This window comes from Gambusia affinis, linkage group LG15 (assembly GCF_019740435.1).
Source record: "Gambusia affinis linkage group LG15, SWU_Gaff_1.0, whole genome shotgun sequence".
Classification (NCBI taxonomy): Eukaryota; Metazoa; Chordata; class Actinopteri; order Cyprinodontiformes; family Poeciliidae; genus Gambusia; species Gambusia affinis.
This window is the reverse complement of record NC_057882.1, coordinates 6,396,640-6,417,214: the sequence shown is the minus strand read 5'-3', so window position 1 is coordinate 6,417,214 and position 20,575 is coordinate 6,396,640. Positions and strand designations below refer to the sequence as shown.

Sequence of the window (20,575 nt, the reverse complement as noted above, 5' to 3'; positions counted from 1 at the left end):
AACTCTCCACATCCTTTCACCGACACAATGGATGCCCTGTTCATGCAGTTTGGCCAGCCACATCAGCTTGCCTTAGCACGAATAGCAGAACTGATGGATGGACCAGATATACGCAGCGGGGATGGGGAAGCATTTCGCATGTTTGCACTACGGATACGTTCCCTGTTGGGCATGTTAGAGCAACTAGGAAGAGAAGGCAGTATTGAACTCCATTGTGGATCTCACGTTTCCAGATTGCTAAGCAAGCTTCCACACGAGCTTAGAAGCAGTTTCAGAAGAAGAGTGCATCCAAGTAAGGTTCCAATTCCAACTCTGTATGATCTTGGAGAATGGCTGGATTTTGAAATGCAGGTTTATGAAGATAGTACCAGATTTTGTACTCCTGTCAGAGACAGCCAAAAGAAAAGAGGCACAGAAAAGGACAAAAGGGTGGTGTCAAGAACTACAGCATTACTGCTCAGTTCTGGGAAATCAGGACAGACCAAGGTTTCTGAGCTGACACAAAATGCCATTACACCTGAGAAGGTCAAGAATAAACCATATTGTCCCTACTGTGACCATTCCAGTCATTTCCTGAATGGTTGTCAGAACTTTCAGCAGCTTACAAAGGAACAGAAAGTGCTGTGGATCAAAACAAATAACCGCTGCTGGCGTTGTGGGAGAGGACATCTGTCTGCCAAATGTACTCTCAAGGCAACGTGTAAAACCTGTGGACGTAGGCACTTGCTGATACTACATGATGTAAATGAGAAGTGGCAGGAAAAAGAGGAGACGGCAGAGAAGGGGAAACCCCCAGACCAGGGAACCATTGTGGGTGCATGTCTAACAAGCAGTGTGGATGACAAACTTTATGTTGGACGTTCTCTAACCAAGCATAAAGTTCTTCTAAAAATAGTCAAGGTCCGATTGAGTAATGGGAGCAAAAGTATGGAAGCCTTCACTGTTCTGGATGATGGATCGGAGAGATCCATTTTGCTCCACAGTGCAGCACATGAGCTTGGTCTGGAAGGAGAGGCTGAAGCTCTTGTACTCCACACAGTGAAAAAGGACTCAAGGGTTATCCATGGCCATGCAGTTTCGTTCTCTGTCTCCCCTGTAACTCAACCAGCAAAGACATTTTGGATTAACCGGGCTTTCACAGCTAAATCTCTAAACCTTGCAGAACACAGTCAACCCACTGTTGCTCTTCAGAGAAAATACAAACATCTGCAAGATTTACCACTTCAACCAATAAACACGGTTCAGCCACTTCTCCTGATTGGATCTGACTTCCCATATTTAATCACTCCCATGGAACCAGTCCTCTTGGGGAGTAAAGGTGGCCCAGCAGCAGTCAGGACTCGCTTAGGTTGGACATTACAGGGCCCTGCGGAAGGAGTGAAACCGGGATCAGACACACAACAATGTAATTTCATCTCATTTCAGTCTCCCACCATTGAGTTGCATCAACAAGTTGAGAAGCTCTGGCAACTTGATGTTCTTCCATATCGGAGCACAAAGGAAGTGACCAGGTCCCGACAAGATAGTGAGGCTTTGTGCACCCTTCAAGAAAAGACTGTCAGAACTCAAGTTAGTGGAGTACTCAGATATGCTACCCCAATGCTCCGCATTAAAGGCACAGAACCCCTGCATGCTACTCCTGAAGCAACTCTTCCACTCCTCAGAAACATAGAAAGGAGACTTACTAAAAATCCTGATCAAGCAGAAACATATAAGGCTGAAATGAAGAAACTGGAGGATGCTGGTTACATACTGAAGTTACAGCCTGAAGAAGTGGAGAAATCTGATGAAGCCTGGTACATCCCACATCACTTGGTACAGCACAACAATAAAAGCAGAGTAGTTTTTAACTGTTCATTCCAATATCAAGGCAGGAACTTAAACAAACTACTCCTACCAGGTCCTACTTTAGGCCCATCCTTGCTGGCAGTGCTTCTTCGCTTTCCTGAACATACAGTGGCCATTTCTAGTGATATTAAAGCAATGTTTCACCAGGTGAGACTTCTCCCTGAGGACAAACCACTGTTGCGGTTCCTTTGGAGGGACTTAAAAAGGGAGGAACCGCCAAGTGTTTATGAGTGGCAGGTGCTCCCCTTTGGGACCACCTGCAGTCCATGCTGTGCCACTTATGCACTGCAAAAGCATGTTCAAGATCACAGCCGGCCTGAAGAGGACATCCGAGAGGCAGTTGAAAGAAGTTTCTATGTGGACAATTGTCTCCACAGTTTCAGTTCAGAAATGGAGGCAAAGATGTTAGTTGATAAACTCCGAGATGTCCTGGCTGAGGGAGGATTCGATCTAAGACAATGGGCGAGCAACGTGCCATCCGTAATCAGTCATCTCCCAGAAGATGCCAGATCAACTAGCAGCAATTTGTGGATAAATCAGAATCAGCTTGACACATTTGAATCCACATTCGGACTCCACTGGCATTGTCCTACAGATCTGCTGCATTACAAACATCTTCCTACTGGTGACCTCTCAGTGACAATGCGAAGCATTTACAGAACTCTGGCTAGCCTGTATGACCCCCTTGGTTATATTATCCCCTTTACCACCAGAGCTAAGATTGTCATTCAACGTCTCTGGGATAAAAAAAGAGAGTGGGATGATCCAAGACTTCCCGAGGACCTGCTACAGACATGGAAAACCTGGCAGGCAGAGCTGCCCGACCTAGAGAAGATCTCTTTACCTCGATGTTACACCACGGAAAAGTTAGATCTACCGGACAGCAAAAGAGACATCCATATATTTTGTGACGCGTCAGAGCAGGCATACGGCTCAGTTGCCTATATGGTCACAGAATCTCCAGATGGAATCCAGGAAATTGCTTTTCTAGCAGCCAGGTCACGAGTAGCCCCACGAAAGCAGCTGTCCATTCCAAGATTGGAATTGTGTGCAGCTCTCACAGGTGCACAGTTAGCTCATGTGCTAAAGACTGAACTCAACATACCTATACAGAAGGTTTATCTGTGGTCAGACTCCACCACTGTTTTAACTTGGCTAAAGTCTGAGTCATGCCACTTTAAGGTGTTTGTTGGGACCCGGGTGGCAGAAATTCAGGAGCTGACTTCAGCCCAGGATTGGCACTTTGTGCCATCAAAGGAGAATCCTGCTGATGACATAACCAGGGGAAAAACTCTGACCGAACTAGCCGATGTCTCCAGATGGACACATGGGCCTCTCTTTCTTCAAGATCCTATCGATGAATGGCCGCTCATGCCCTCAATTTCCACCATAGATGGTGAAGAGGAGCAAAAACATTCATCATTTTGTGGAACCATTTCTAACATTCCAAGCTCCACCATCCCTGAGGTTACACAGTACCAAACTTTCAGGGATCTTATAGAAGCGACAGTGAAACGTGCTCATGGGGCGGCTCACACCTCTGGCAGCTCCACAGCAGATGATTATCGAAAAGCTGAAATCGAAATATTGCGCCAAACCCAAATGGAAAGCTTTCCTACTGAGTTTCCTAAGCTCAAATCAGGCCAAACGGTTGGACCTAGCAGTCGATTGTATCCTTTGGATCCACAGTTTGACCAATCCATGGAACTCATTCGTGTGGGAGGCCGTTTGAGACGTGCCTCTGGACTTGAAGAGGATTCTATCCACCCATTCGTACTCGATTCTCGTCATCCTGTGACAGAATTAATCATTAAGGATATTGATGCAGAGCTTCACCACCCAGGACCAGAAAGGGTATTTGCTGAAATAAGGAGAAGATTCTGGGTTCTACGGGGCAGGGAGGCTGTACGGTGCTATCAGCGACATTGTGTTGGCTGCAAACGATGGAGAGGAAAACCTGTTGCTCCCCAAATGGCTGATTTGCCACCATCCAGACTCAGACTATTCAAACCACCTTTCTACTCTACTGGAGTAGACTGCTTTTGACCTTACATTATCAAAGTTGGCAGAAGACATGAAAAGTGGTGGGGCATCATATTCAAATGTATGACCACAAGGGCTGTGCATGTAGATCTGCTGTCCAGCCTTGATGCCGACTCATTCTTGTTGGCACTGAGACGTCTGATAGCACGCAGAGGAAAGCCCTATGAAGTACTTTGTGATCAAGGCACAAATTTTAAAGCTGGAGAACGTGAACTGACAGAGGCATTCAGGAGCCTTCAGCCACAAATCCAGGAACAACTGGCTGGTCAACAAATAAGACTTCAGATTCAACCCTCCAGGAGCACCGCACTTCGGTGGGTGTTGGGAAAGGGAAATTAAATCCCTGAAATCAGCCCTCACTACAACCTTGGGTGCCCAAATTGTGACAGAGGAGGTCCTGCGCACACTTTTGGTGGAAGTTGAAGGAATACTTAATTCCAAACCACTTGGTTATGTTTCAACAGATGTAGCTGACCCAGATCCTATCACTCCTAACATCTTGTTGATGGGGCGGCTAGACCCGTCTCTTCCTCAAGTTAAATACCCAGAAGTAGAGATTGCTGGTCGGAGGAGATGGAGATATAGTCAAGTGTTAGCTGACCACTTTTGGAAACATTTCCTAAAGTTTTATCTGCCAGGACTCCAGGCTCGGAATAAGTGGCAAGAGCACACTGAAGACCTGCAAGTTGGAACCGTTGTGATGATAGCAGACCCACAGCTACCACGAGCTCTTTGGCCTGTTGGAGTGATAAAAACGGTTTTCCCTGGAGCAGACGGAAGAATCCGCACAGCTGAAATGCAGGTCAAAGAGCGCAACTATATTCGCCCTGTAGTACGTCTAGTGAAACTTCCAGAAGTTCCAGAATGAAGGGCTGATCTTCAGTTAATATTTTCCAAGCTGCAAATTATCATAGACAATTTGGGGGCGGCTGTGGAAAATACCACAGCTTTGCTGGACTTCGCCTTGTAGGCTTGTCTGAACTGTGATTGGCTGGTCTGCCTGTCAATCATGGTCGACAACAACCTATCAGAGCCTTAATGGGTTGGAATGTTCTAGAATGTGGCAGAACATGTGTTTTCTGTAATAGTTTGCAGTAGTTCAGTAGTTTTTAACAACTGTATTATCAGAAAGGAGTTCTAAGTTTGATATTTGCTGATTATTTTGTTTGGCTGCATCAACAATTGTAAGTTGAGTGATAATAAAAGGACGCCACATCTTTGATCGGATGCCTGCAGTTTTTTCAGATACTATCACCAAGCCCTTCAGTTAACCATTTGGTTTCCAAGCCATACTCGTCTAACCTTGTGCTTCACACACAAGCAAAGAAAAGAGAGTTTAGTTTGAATTGACCTTTAACAGCGCCAGATTTCCTACGTGAATAGTAACTCCATGAAAAGTATTTCCTCTCTTTAGTGATTGTTATTCCACATCTCTCCAAATCTGAATTCCTTCCTGACTTCTAGGTCAGACTGACCCAGTCTATTTGACACAATACATTTCTTTTAGGTTAAAACATATTTTAGTGCAAACCAACCAATTAACATAACTTTTAACTATTAATATAATTATATTCCCCTACACTGTGTGGCTCTTTACGGTGATGATGAGTTTAATTTGGCTCTTCAGACCAGTGCTACAGACCAGTTCAGCCTGAATTGTTTCACCACTCCTCAGCCTAGGAGTGGCGAACCAGTTCAGCCTGAATTGTTTCACCACTCCTCAGCCTAGGAGTGGCGAACCAGTTCAGCCTGAACTGGTCTGTAGCATTTATATCAGTCTTTATGAAACATTTAGACTGGTCACGTGTTTGTTCTAAGGAAGGTGTTTTCCTGGTGTGATCAGGCTGTTGGCTGGCTTGGTGCTAAAGATATGAAATTAATTAAAAATGTTAAAAATACAGCAAAAACTGGATTTAATTAATGTTCAGGGAAATAAACTTTGTCTTTTGCTGACAGCCTCTGTGTGGTTTTGGCAGAGTTTTTTTCTGTTGCTAACGTCTGGTGATGGGAAGTTCAGCTCTTTTCAGAGAGTCACCCCTTTCGACTTGCAAGCTGCTCTGTAGTTATTGTCTGCAGCCCCATATTTTAGCGTGACTTGGCAAATAATGTTTTATATGATAAATCCTTTTGTATTGAATGTTCCTTATATGAGAAGCCTTATACTTCCTTAAATGGGGCATACCCATAGCAATGCATGGCAGGCACCTATTGTTCTACACCTAATAGAATGTTTCTTTATTATTCTTAACTTTTTCTTCCGTCAACCGGAATGCGGCTCGTACCGCTGCGAGCCCACCCACAAAAGTGGTATCAGAACTTGTGGCTTGATCCCGGGAGGGGAGCTATTACTTTTGGTGGGATTTAGCGACGTAAAAAACAAAAACCGACCCCAAAATCACTAACGAGCTCACCAGGTGCAAGTCTCGTCGTCAAGGGGACGAGGCAACCACTAAATCCTGAAAATACCCTATTTTTGAGGATTTTCTGTGTCGTCATAACTTTATGTAGAAACACCATTCAAACTTCATTTTGTAGATACGTCCGTGATCTCTTTTAAAGTGAAGACAGCACGTCAATATGAATTATGGTTTGTCCACAACTTATATCTAAGCGACCCAAAGTTTTTGATTTTTAGAAAAATCACAGTGTGAAGGCCGCTCCGCTAGAGTGAGAGTCAGAGTGACATTTTGACCCCAAATCATTTTTTAACTCGCCCTCACGCTCACAAATATTGCATGATTTTACTGACAGCCTCTGTGTGGTTTTGATTTGTGAAGAGGAATAAAACTTCCCCTGTAACTTTAATGAATGGTGCCACTCTTCTTCTGTGGTCCATACCTCTTACTTTAGAGCTTCTGCTTGTCTGAGATGTTTAGATTTCAAATCCAAATACCAGGGGCTGTCCTTTAAGAGCTGAGGTCTGACAGCAGTGTCCTGGTTCATTCATGATGTCTCACCTCCAGACACAAATCCTGCATTCAGACTCAGCAGTATGGGCTTCTGGCAGGACCTGTAGGAAAAGCTGAAGCTGGGTAATAAAGTAATAAAAGCTTTACATTTTAAACAAATATAAAGGATGAAGGGCCCAGCCTCTTCCAGTCCTCATTGTCCAGCCCCAGGCTCCCTCTCCCAACCCTCACATATGAGTTTCGTTTTTCTCAGAAGTGAAACTGAAAAGATGGAGGAGGGGTTTGGGGAGGACTGTCAGGACTTTTAAGAGCCTGTAAGCAGCTGAAACAGACGGACCGACTCAGATCTGAACTGGATTGGCCATCAGCAGCACATTTTCTCTGTTTCCGCTGAGCTGCGAACACGTAAGTAACCTGAGCATCCTGCTGTGACTCGGACCTTGTTATCAAAGATTTGGGATTTATTTTAAACATTTGTTTTCCGTTTTGTCCTTGGTGTAGTTTGACAGTCATCATTACAGTGGGGGAAAAGCAGCAGTCTGTAACGGAGGCATGAGAACAAAATTCTGGGTTCAGGAGATTCGTTCCCAAGAATCCTGGTTGGGAGGTCAGCAGCTCCTGCTGACGTTCCTGAGCTTGTTTCCTTGTTTAAGGAGAACAAGGAAATATTATACATTTCATACTTCAATTCTGAAATATGAAAAAGCTTTCCTATGAATTACATTTCTATTTTTTTCATTACTCTTCCTTATCAGAGTACAATGTTAGTCAAAATGTATTTCCTCGTACGTCTAACTCACCAGATTCTGTATAATCACAGATAAAAGCTTTAGCATTTTAGCGTCCATTTCCTAGATCAACAGGCAGAGTCTGACCAGAAAGGGGCGGAGTATTGGTTTGGGCTTCTACGGTATGTTTTTAATAAGCCTGTAATAGATATATGGCACAGAGAAAACTGAGCAAGAATGCAAGATGTGAACATGTTAATCTACTTATTTAAGTCTAAATAGAAGAGGAAGCTCACCTGGTGAGCAAAGAAAGAAACTAAGGGTCAGAAGGTCATCAGGCTGTAACAAGTTTATTAAACTGACATGTACTGATCTATGTTTTCTGTTTAGTTTTGACACTTTTTGTCTCCTGCTTGGCAGAGCTTTTTTCTGTTGCCAGTGTCTGGTGATGGGAAGTTCATCTCTTTTCAGAGAGTCACCTCTTTCGACTTGCAAGCTGCTCTGTAGTTATTGTCTGCAGCCCCATATTTTAGCGTGACTTGTCAATTAACAATGTTTTATATGATAAATCTTTTTGCAATGAATGTTCCTTACATAAGAAGCCTTATACTTCCTTAATTTTATGTATTTGTTCTGTAGCAGATATTTTTGCTCTTGTATATTTTAATGAAACTTTTAATTTTTAACAAAAACAAATGAACCAAACACTACAAACAAACTAACAGACCCATAATAATAATTTAGTACAATATAATATCTTTAATCAGCCTGATGCTGCTTCTCTAGCAGGCGTCACTTATATTTATGGGGCTCCCAGAAAGAATGAGAACTGAGCAGTGAAAGGAAAAACATTCTCAATGTTTCTCACCAGCTCTCGCATGGTGCTGCTCTAAGAGCTGTGTGGTTATATTCAGCTATTCCTTACACTAATTCTTTAATAATCATATGTTGTAACAGACACTGAGGGTCTTCTGTTTATTCTGCAGGCCAGAGCTGATTGACTCACTGGGTTCTGTCTGAACTGGTGAAACTGGTCAGAGAAAGTAGAACCTGACATTTTTGACAAATCGTCTAGTTTTTCATTCTATTCATCTCACGTTGCACCATGGAAAAAATGGTTTTCCCTAATCAGCATTTGAAGTTGGAAGACCTAAAAAGGCAACCTGGAGTTTCAGGAAAATACCTGAACAAAAACATCCCAGAATATCCTAAACCAGAGTTCCACGTGAGTCGTCTGAAACATGAAACTTCAGGATCAGCACTAAGTGAGATCAAGACGGATGGGGGCTTCAGGGATACAAAAGGAGAATCTCTGATATGGTGGAGTCTGTCTGTGGGACCAGATGAGATAAATAATGCAGAGACGAGGCTCCGGGGGACAGTGGCTCCTGAGCAGCAGAACTTCCTGTGGAGGTTTGCCACGTCTCCAGCCTTCAAGGAGACGTCCCGGCTGGGCTCCTTCCGCTTCACCTTCCCCCTGCAGGAGGTGCTGACGGCCTACAGCGACCAGGTAACACCTCTCCTCTGGTCACACACCTCACTTCACCTATTGTCCCTTTTCCACTGGCTCTAATGGTTCCAGCTCTACTCTGCTCACTTTGTGAGTGTTTCCACCGGCCTTTTTTCAAGGCTGGCCCTGTTTCGGAGTAGGCCCAGTCCGGCCAGCCCTGCTTTTGTGGGTATTGCAAGCTTAGCTCCAGTTCAGTGATTGGCACTGGGCATGATCAGATCAAAGAGAGAAGAAAAATTAAGGCGCAACATTTCAAACTTGCTGCAGCACGGAAGTGATGGACGCTACAAGCAAGCGGTGAACACCGACCTTTCTTTGGTTTGGATTCAAATGTTCAGTGGCAGCTCCATGGAGCAGTGAGGAATGAGTTGGAGCAGAAAATAACACCTGCTTTCCTCCCGCTGGAGCCGGCAATCAGCTCTCCTCCTTGCCACAATCGCAGCATTCCTCCCACCGCACATTTTCTTGAAATCTCAGAAATATCAACCAGGCTATAAATCAATAGCTCAGCTGTCTATTCTTCTTCTGTCTCAGAAAAACAACAACTTGTATTTGGTTGCATAGTGTCAGATCTCTAACCTGACATTGTCGCTGGACAAAAGTAAAAACAGGGAGACGGTTAAATTTCTTACAATTGAACGGAGAACTCTGCCCAGGAAAATCTCCATGTCTGTCTCTGGACCAGTTCTAATGTGCTCCTTTGCAACTGCATATTTATTACATTGAGGTGTGGTTTAAGTTACAAATCATTTGCATAGATGTCAAACAGAAAACACAGCTGTCAACACAAAGTCAGTCACAAGTCACTATTTAAACAACGGTGCCATTCTGCATTTCCAGCTCCCGACCCCCTGTGGGTCATAAACCTCAGTCCCTCTAGGTCATAAAACTTTGACCCTTAGTCTCTGATGTACTTTCCTGCCAAGTATCAACTCTTATCTCAGGCCAACTGCTCCCCAACTCAGCATGCTTCCTGCTGCTAACATCACTTAAAAGCACACACACACACACACACACGCACACACACACACACACACACACACACACACACTCTAAGAGCAGACATAATTTCTTACAGTCCTAAGTATTTATATCACATAGTAACGAAGTACACCGCCTGGAGGAAGGGTCACCCTGCTACAGACCGAGCTTGTGGAAATGCGTTCACTCCGAAGTAGAGCAGAGCCTCCATCTCATTTCCTGTCCCTGATCTTTGCGCCTGTTCTTGTCTATCTTGGTCTGTAACCTTTAGGTGTTGGCATGAATAAAAAATTAAGTTAATAATTTATATGAATAATGAGTTCTATTAAAAGTTGGTATTCCTTTCCACAGATTTGTTCTGGAGCTGAGCCGGTCATGCGGGTTTTACAGACTGATCTGTATAAAAAGGAAGTGATGTATGCTGTTCTGGTTCACAGTCCTCACTTAAATAAGAAGTTTAAAGAACACCCTCTACTGAAAGACGACCCAAACGCCATTTGTGTCTACAAAGATGGACATTTCATCTGGAGGTCAGAGGCCATGTGTGACACTCACTGGTAAGAACAAAGAAACCTTCTGCCTTGAAGTTTTACATTCAAAATCAGCCTTTTTTTTACTTCAACAATTTAGAAAATGCCTCACAAATAAAAAATCAAAAGGAGTTCTTGCTGTTTTGTTATTGTACAAAAAAGAATGAACTTGTCCATCCATTCATTTTCTGTTCACCTTCTTCCCTAATGGGATCAGGAGGGTTGCTGGTTCCTCTCTAGCTGCGTTCTGGGCGAGAGGCGGGTTCACCCTGGACAGGTCTCCAGTCTGTCGCAGGGCAACACAGAAACATACAAGACACACAACCATTCACACACACACTCAGAGAATTTAGAGAGACCATTTAACCTGACAGTCATGTTTTTGGACTGTGGGAGGAAGCCGGAGAACCCGGAGAGAACCCACCATGCACAGGGAGAACATGCAAACTCCATGCAGAAAGACCCCGGACCAGGAATCGAACCCACGACCTTCTTGCTGCAAGGCAACAGCTCTACCAACTGCACCACTGTGCAGCCCTAGAATGAACTTGTCACATCTAAAAATACTTAGTGCTTGTGCAAACATTTTTTAAAAATGTAACTAAAACACGTTTATTTAGAGTCATTTGTGTCTTTTTGTGAACTCCTGACATGTAGAAGATGTAAATAAATGATCATTATAGTGTTTAATATCAGTTGAATCAATCCCCAGGACAGGGAGAAAAAATGTGAAGAGTAAACACTAAAGGAGGATATACATCAATATGATAAAAAAGTCTCTAAAGTTTTTTTTAAAATAAATATAGAAGTGATAAAAAGGAACAAAGAATTAAGAATACAAAATAAGGGAAATGAAATACAAAACTAAATCATACTAGTCACATAGTATAATTTTAGGAAAGTTCAGATTTTTTGGATGCAATATTTGCCACATTAATTACTTTATCAAGCCATTTATTTCAATATTTTGGCAGGATCAGTACTCCATACATTTCCTCTTCACACTGGATCTGTGTCTCTTGAGAAGCACTAATATCACATTTCCTGCTGATTCTGCCTCATGTTTTATTTTCACTGCTACTGAACTGCAGAGCCAAGCTAATATTTTGTAGCTAGTTTTTACAAATGGAGCAGCTGATAAGCTGCTGTTCAAGATAAGATAATATTCTGAGCCAGTCGGCCTGACAGCTGTCTTTGGCCATTAGATGAAGTTATCACCACTGACCTCCACCTGGAGGAGACATGAATTCATTACAGCATCACTGACATCAGCGCTGCTTTCGGTGCTGCGTTTTGTGGTAAGAGAAAGCTGGAGTAGTTATGACAAAGCTTTGATTTGTTTCAATCAATCTAGTTTATTTATAAAGCATCTTTCTTGCTGGAAGCACATGTATAGGGGTGCTATTGGGAGATTGTTTTTCTGAACATTGTTTGAACTTTTCAGGGTCGCCGTCTACAAATGTCAGAGTTATGAAATAAACTGATATGAAGTTCCCTCTCCTCTCCGTAGAGGGCTGGTGAATATTAAAAGAAATGTACTCTCTTCTCTTCACTCTCGGTTATCGAGAGTCACAATTGGTCTTTTTATTCCTCTTTAATCATTGAATAAAATAATAATAATAATGAATTTTGATTCATTCTTGATTGTCTCAGTGATTCACCTTAAATAGGATTTAACTATCTCTTTTAGAGAACCCAGTCAACAGAACATGCATATTCCACTAAGATTGGGATTCAAACCAGAACCTTTTTGCTAAACAACACCAGTGGCACCCACTGAACTACTGTGTAACCAGTTTAATTACTAACTGTGTAACCAGTTTAATTACTATGTAGCTACCATAGGAAACACTAAATTTGTATTGTTTAAGGACATGACTAACGGATGGAAGCAGAAAGTAACAACTTGACGCCAAGTGACAAATTGACAAACTGTACTTTAGTTTTTGATTTTCTTTCCGGATATTTTCACAGGTATGAATATGATAAAGATCAGATGGAAGCCACACCTGTTGAGGGGTATCAACAGTTCTACGTTTGGGACAACGTTGCTTTGGCCCTGCATGTGGAGAATAACCAGGTACCTTCACTGACCGACCTGCTGACAGACTAGATTCAGTTCAGCTGCTGGTCTCAAAATGGTTGGACACTTCTGCCTCTCAGGGTTGGTTGTCACACGTGACAACTGAAAAACAAATGGGGGAAAACCTCTTTAGCTGACAGAATCAATCAGTGTAACTTCTAAAAGTTAGAAATAGTTCTTAACAATTTAGTGACACAAATGTAAATATTTATGTAATAATTCATGCTTAAAAAATGGCCATTTAGTTTAAAAATGTCTATATAGTTAACATTGGTTGATCTGTATTTTATTTTGTAGGTGAATTCTGAAGTCGCATTGCATTATGGGTAGCGAAGCAGTAGACATTTTTACAGAGAAAGCTTGCTTATCTATGTACCAACTTCCCCTCTTGTGTCTAAAATATTTACTTAGACCTCCGAAAGCAATGGCTTTTCCCTCAATGCTTTCATTTAGCTTTCCAAATAATTGTACAGAATTGTAAAATGTCAAGAAGACCGTAATAATGGAGCGAGATGCTTGATTTCCTGGCTCATGAAAAGTGAGTTTGGCTTGCTGTTGATCTGCTTTAACATGCACAGTGTGTTCAACACGTAGTGATAACAGCATGTAAGTTAAAAAAAGAAAACATTTTTACATATGCATTAAAACCTTTACACGTCCCAACATGAGGCAGTTAATCTGTGAGAAACATTGAGCTCCTCTTCCTCCTCCCTGTGTTCTGCATGATGACATCACTCAGCCAGAGACAACCAATCAGAGGCAGCACAGCCAGCCACGCTCTCTGCAAGGTTTTATTTACTAACAGGATTGTTTATTTTAATACAGCCTGTAAGCAGTGATGTCAGTAACGCGTTAATTTGTAACGCGTTACTGACGTCGGACCACTTTTTTCAGTAACGAGTAATATAACGCGTTGCTATTTCAAATCGAGTAGTCAGACTACAGTTACTTATCAAAATCACTGTGCGTTACTATCTTCTTTTTTTTTTTATTTACCGTAATCGTATTTCCTCTACTCGTCTTGTCGAGTGACCGACGTCTCTATGCGACAGAAATGTAAACAATGGAGGAAGATTTTGTTGGTGGAAAAACTGAAACTATTTTCAGTTTCTGTCGCCAAGTCCGATTATTATAAGCGGCTTTAAAGTCGTTTGCAAATTTAATGAGTGGCGGATTGCGCCTATTTGGGCTCGTTTTTGAACGTGAAGTTGCTCATTTGGGCTTGGAAATAAGCAGAGACTCATAATAAATCCCAGAATTTGTCCGTCATTAAGGTAGTTTTACTCAGTCTCTCCCTGTCCATCATTTCCCGGATGATCCGTCCCGCTGTGTCTTTGTTAATGTCAAGTTAATATATTACCTCTGAATGACGTCGAGCTTCACGTTGCGCTCCAGAAAACGGCAAACATCGAGACCAATATGAACAGCGCAATAAACGTGAAAACAGCCACGAATAAACGTGTCCGTAGTTGCCAATAATTATAATGGAAACTTAACGCCATTATAATTATTAATATTAAGATAAGTGTCACAAATCTGTGCAGCCATCTGAGCTGTGGAGCTGCAGGAGGAGCTCTGTGACACCAAATGCAGGGCCGTAACACAGAATCTGGAGGCTGGGGGGAGGGGGGCTTTAAAATCCCTCTTAGAGTTTTCCAGACAACAGTGGACCACACAAATTACTCACGTTTTTTATTTTTTTGTACAATCTCCTCTTCAGTTCAACCTTATCAGTGGAGACACATTGTTGATGTTACCATTATAAAATAAATTACAATTAAGAATTGGCAAAGCTCAATGTGATTTTCACAGGAGGCGGAGCGTTGTTGTTAGCAGCTGCTGAAAGTAACTAAAAAGTTACTTTTAATGTAACTTAGTTACTTTCCAAATCAAGTAGTCAGTAATATAACTAAGTTACTTTTTCAAGGAGTAATCAGTAGTCCGATTAAAGTTACTTTTTCAAAGTAGCTATGCCAACACTGCCTGTAAGGCAGTGTTGTGATATTTAGTAGAGTTTCTGTATAATTCAGGCTGTTGAGAGCCTTATTGCTTTTAATCTATTAAATATTATTGATATCAGGTGTTTCAGGCGTTCTTTTCACTGAATAGTTGCTGAATTGTGCCTGCAAGATTTTTTTTGTATGTTTTTGTCTAAACTAAGGTGATTTTATACTTACTTTTAGCAGATGGCATAGCCATTAACTTTTATACTGAAATAAAAAACATTAGCAGCCAATCCCCTTGATTGGGGATCGGGATCAGTATTGCAGCACGCCTAGTTAAAGTAAAGCTGACGTAATTCTTTCCTCCTAACTTCTTTGCTGACATGCATGTACGAAAGGTGTTGGATAAGAAAAGGAATGAAAAACTGTTCTGTGATTTCTGTGCAAACACAACCGAGGCTGTAGTACAACAGGGCCGGCCACTGCAGGCTCTACTGATTTAAAACCAGACAAGCCACGTTATGGACTGTCTCCAAAGGTTTTACAGCAGTTAGGCTGCAGTCAGGGTGGGAGACAACCATAGACTGAACCTGGAGCTGGTGGTTAAGTTACAGTCCAACAGGCAACATGAACTAAATACAAAAGACTTGAGGTATTCGGTTATCTGTGGTTTTGTTGAAAAATAAACAATTCAACTTTTCCTCTTGCTCTCATCTTGTTGGACTGCTTCCTTCTCATCAGGTGCTGAAGCTTGATTTTAATAAACCAGAAGATTTCCTCACGTACTGTGAGAAAGATGATGTGACATATCGTTCGGAATTTCAAAACCTTGAAGAAGCCAATGAATTGGTGAAGGAGTCGTGGCCAGAATGGGAGGGTCCTCTGAAGGTGGAGCGTCCGCTTCAGCTGCATTACCAAGGTAAGACACGTATGAACTCTGCATCACTGACTTCATGCAACACAGCATCGATCTAACAGTTCCTCTCGTCTCCAACTATCTTTTAGTTTTTAACAAAACATATGCATCATTAGTTTTCTTCAGCAATTCAAAGCATTTATTTAGTTGTGATGAAGATGAGCTGGTAAAATTCAAACTGACCATCAGAATGAGAGAGATCAGGCCTCTAAGGATCTTTAAGTATCATTAACTACAAGTTTCACTAGCAGGCAGTAAAGACGACTTTGTGAAATGAAAAGATTATTAGATTCAGGAGGTGAATCAGAAATTATATATTAGATTGTAAACAAGCGTCCTCCACTGTGAAGAGAGATGTGTTCATTCAATATTTGGAAGTGTGACCAACACTTCCTCCACTGCCATCGCTAAAACTACAGGCAAACTACAACCTGAAACAGCTCAGAAAATCATCCTTCAGAACATATCATGTTCACTGAGTGGCCTGAGGAATCCATTTCAATAGGAGGAAGCGCAGACTGACAGCTGAAGGGAGATTAGCATCGGAAGGCGAACGCCTGGCTGTATTGTACCATTTACAGGTTTTCTCTTGAGACACATTTTGGTGTTGATAAACTATAAAACATTTTTAATAGGAAGATTTTCTTTCATAAAATGTGAAAAATATAAAATTCTTAGTTTTACACAGTTCTTTAAACAAAATGACAAAATGGTTTATACAACTATTCAATATTCTGTGAGAGAATATTGAATAGTGACTGAACCTCTTTAGCTGTTGATTTGTTAAATTATCTTAATTCACACAATGACTACACACTTTTAAAACTCGGTGAAGACGAGAGTATTATAGTCAACCATGTTTTATTAAATGATTTTATTATTTCATGCTTCTAAGGTGTACTTAATAAAGAGGAGAGTGAGTTTCCACATTCTCAAACACAATATAAAGCATTTTAAAACAGACTGTACTAAAGGTGAAAGCACAATCTAACACACTGTTGTTAGAATAGTCGTAACAAGAGGTAACACATTGCAGTTACAGAACCCAAACTGGTTCTCACTGGGAGCTCTGGAGAGGAAACCACCTCCACTGGAAACACTGTATGTGGGAGGCAAACCTTTTATTTTTCAAGTTACTGAGCTGAAGTTAAACTCATGTCTTTAAAAATCCCCAGCAAAATTATTTATCAAGAGAAACAGTAAAACTAGAATGAGGCAGACGAACTTACATGGAGGGATGTAAGGTTGGTTTTCTGAGAACATAATGTCATACTGGACCTGAAGGTTTGATGAAACGATGTAAAACCCAGAGGCTCAGCATCTGCTCTCTACAAGAAGGAAACAATGCAGACTAATGTTCTTAGCAAGAAACATTGAACCAACAAAACAAAGAAAACCTGAAAAGCTGGAAAAAAGACAACCATGAGCTGCAGGATGCACCCAGAGATCAACTTGTGTCTGAAACCTGAAGTTAACAACCATCACCTGGTAGATTTCAGGGTTTTGGAAAGTTTAACTGAACTTTTGCATGTTTCTAACCAAGAATTTGAGGCTGGGTGCAAAGACCTCCTGCCAAGCTTTAGATTGACTCCCTCTCTTGTGCCTCCTGGTCAACACCACTGCTGGCGCCTCGTGTGTAAACTGTGTGCACACAAAAACCAGTTCGGTGCAACGTTTCACGCAGAAGTCATGTAGAAATGAATATGCATGAACGTTTTGTTTTACCTGCTGAAAAATGTGTGGCAACCAATCAAACCTTGTCGGTTGACAGTAATTAACCACAAAGCACAAAACTCACTGAAATCAAGAAAAAATATTTTTCTGTTTTTCTTTATTATTATCAGTTGGAGTAAATAAATTGATGCTGCATTTGGAGGCTTTCTTGGGAAAATAAAAGGCTGGCTTGTACGTGGAAGGATTTGTGTTCACCATTAAATAAGACATTAGATGTTATTTTTTCCGTGGGCTCCATCTTTTGGCTTCAATCAAGTATTGTTATCAATTAAGAAAGTAACTCTTTCAAAAACACTCCATGCCACTAGAAGTGAAGGTTAGGCATGTCCGATCTGATTGTGTGATCAGAAATCGGGTCTGATCACTTGGTGTCAGACTCGATTGGAATCAGGTATTACATCCTGATCAGGGACTGGATATATATGTACATTTATTTATCCAGTGTTGATATCAATTTCTATACAGACTGGATCACACAACCAAATATCCAAATTAGGGATCTAGCGACTTCTTCTGTTTTGTAAATGTATTTTTGAACTATTGGATCAGGACTAGATATCAGCCAATTCACAAACTCAAAGTATTCAGCTGGAATATCCCTAGAGGGAACATTTAAAGTCAGACTGAATAAAGAGATATTTAGTGTTCACAATAAACAGCCCAGGACTTTTTGGTGAAAATGTTACAAAGGATCGACTAGAGCACAGGAGTGTTGTCTTGATTCCTTTATGCATGTTTGAGAAATCCTTCAATCTCCCATGGCAACCTTTCTGGGGTGCCTAAACGCTTGCTAACACCAAGCTTCACCTTTTCCACAAAGTTCCTTCTTAGAGCTGAAGTCCCACAGAGCAGCCCTCCTCCGTGACTGCATGTTTGTTTAGTCTTATTTTATATTCTTCCACCCAGACCTTTTCTGAGCTCCGTTCCCATTGTGAAAGTGTGATCCTGTTTAACAATAATATCCTGTTACTCTCCTCACAGGATTAGATTAATTTGAGATGGAAGTGGACAACTTGGTGGTGAAAATCATCAATACTCCAGAGTTCTCAAAATTAAAACCCTCCATGCACAACACAACCTCAGCAGAAGTGAAAAAGAATACTCTAGACCACATCAGACTCTCCAGCCCTGCTCTTCATGTCTTCCTGCTGGTCATCGGGCTGAAGAACATCAGGGCAGATCTGATCAGAGAGACTGTAGAGCAATTTGAATCAATATTTAAGGAAAAGGCCTTAAGACGCACCATGATTCTCTTCACCCACCAGAGCCAGACAGAACCAGACATCCAGAAAATTATGCAAGAGGTTCAGCAATTCCTGACTGAGAAAGTAGGCAACAGATACCTTGTCTTCAACAACAGCCTGGAGGACAGAGATCCTCAAAAGGTCTCACATCTCCTGAGAGAGGTGAAGAAGATGTTAGGGGTGATTGAATGCTAGAATGTTTTATAAATCATCACCGTCATTATGGAACATCTAACTTCACTAATCATTAAAGAATAATGTTTTTCCTACAAACCCAACCCTCAGTCCAGCAGCTAAAGAGCTGCATTGACTGAAATCACTGCAGATCAGACACCAATATTTTAATGTTTATGTTCATATATAAAGATACATGTCAATTCAATAATAATTTAAGTGCAGCAGATCATAATTTTAAAGCAATCTGTTTGCTATTTGAGGACTGGGGGGGACGCTCATACTGCCCCACACAAGATGCCGCCCTGGGTGGTTTCCCATGTTGCCCACATCAGAAACAGCCACTTCAAACAGTCATTTTTTTTAGTGAAGAGAAAAATTACAACATATTTAGGCCAACATGTTCAACTATTTGTGGATATTTTTAACACGCCTGGTTAATGAAAAAGTCCTGCCTCCCTACCAGAACCGTTCTCTGGAGCAGTTCTACCCTGTGAATTCAGACGAACCAGAACCGAGCATGGTTCCCGTAGAGGAATCAAACTTATGGACGTTTGATAGTTATGATGTTTTAGTCTTTGTGAGTCTCTGGGCCGTCTTTATATGAAGATTAAACCTGAACAGCACCAAGAAAGACACTGAGACAAACAATAATTACAGAAAATGTTCCTCAGTCCTTGCAGTCAATAAATTTCTATATTTTAGATCATTTACAGTTTTCTAAACTTGTCTTTGAATTTAAATCTGATTCTGAACTGTACTGCTGCTGTTCTCTCCACTTAAAAAAAAGATATAGTATTATGATATAATATTAATATAAAAGAAGGAATCTTTAATTATCTAAATTATTTTAATCTTTTAATGATCATTAGGTAAGGTAATTTTATTTATATAGCACATTTTCAGCAACAAGGAAATTCAAAGTGCGTCACATAAATTAGAGGAAATACAAACAAAAGAAAAGCAAAAGAAAACAAAAATGTGCAATTTATGAACTAATAGGAGTTTCTCTGGATTCTACGTTTCTTCTAATTTCTGCTGTGGGTTGAGTGAAGCATAAAAAACAACATTATTACTATTATTAATTATTACTATTTTGTGGCTTTAGGGTTTAATTTCCGTTTTAATTTAGGGAAAGAGGTTAAAGTGTACTTTTAATGTTTTATGAAAGGTTTATAATGAATGTATCTGAGATGTTGTCTATATTTACTGCAACAGTGTGGCCAAATAACTTCAATGATTATAAGACTTTAATGCCTTATATAACATTTTTAGTGTTATATATGTTTTAAATGGAACATTTTTCTGTTATGATCATTTGATGGTGATATGTGGAATATAATAAATATATCAAACATGATGTTATGTTTTCCTTCATTAATTATGTGTAGAAACTGGTAGCAGCTGCCACAGATTCAAAGAGTTTTAGCATTTTCCCAGTTTGAGGAGTAAAGACTTATTTTTTAAAAACAGAGACGGTCCATTGTACACTGACCTCAGGTCTGCTTCTATTGGGTTTTTCTGTGTCTTTTTGGAAATTAACAGTCTTGTTGGATAACATTGGTCCTTGCAGTGACATGCTGAAACCTCTAGATGTCCTCATTGCCTCTTGTTTCCAACTAAACCGCCACTGCTAGTGAGGTTTAGTTAGTTAGTTAGTGTGGTAATCTAGGTAACTAGACTCCTCCTGAACACCCCCACCTGCCTCAGATCCACTTCAAGGTTACTTCTGCCACCTTATTTGAGTTTCCAGGGGTTTTCAGGGATTCCTGCGTGGGGCACATTTGATTTTTTTTGTGTTAATCATTATTAAACGTCAATGATTGTTTCTGTTGACCCTGTCTAGAAATACTAGGTTTAAAAGCAGATTTTAAAAAGTATTTTAGCGTCTCAATTTAAGGAGAAAGAGTCTGATGGTGACATCTAATGAGA

General features: G+C 41.0%; 1 protein-coding gene across 1 annotated transcript; it reads left to right on the top strand.

The window, feature by feature from the left end:
• The first annotated feature begins 6,829 nt into the window (after window positions 1-6,829).
• On the top strand, window positions 6,830-20,003 carry si:ch211-197h24.8. The gene is made up of 6 exons (XM_044141742.1): window positions 6,830-7,205; window positions 8,515-9,038; window positions 10,371-10,576; window positions 12,524-12,629; window positions 15,317-15,494; window positions 18,207-20,003. Exons 2-6 carry the CDS (start codon window positions 8,634-8,636, stop codon window positions 18,215-18,217), a joined length of 906 nt encoding a protein of 301 aa, XP_043997677.1. The 5' UTR covers window positions 6,830-7,205; window positions 8,515-8,633; the 3' UTR covers window positions 18,218-20,003.
• Window positions 20,004-20,575: the final 572 nt, after the last annotated feature.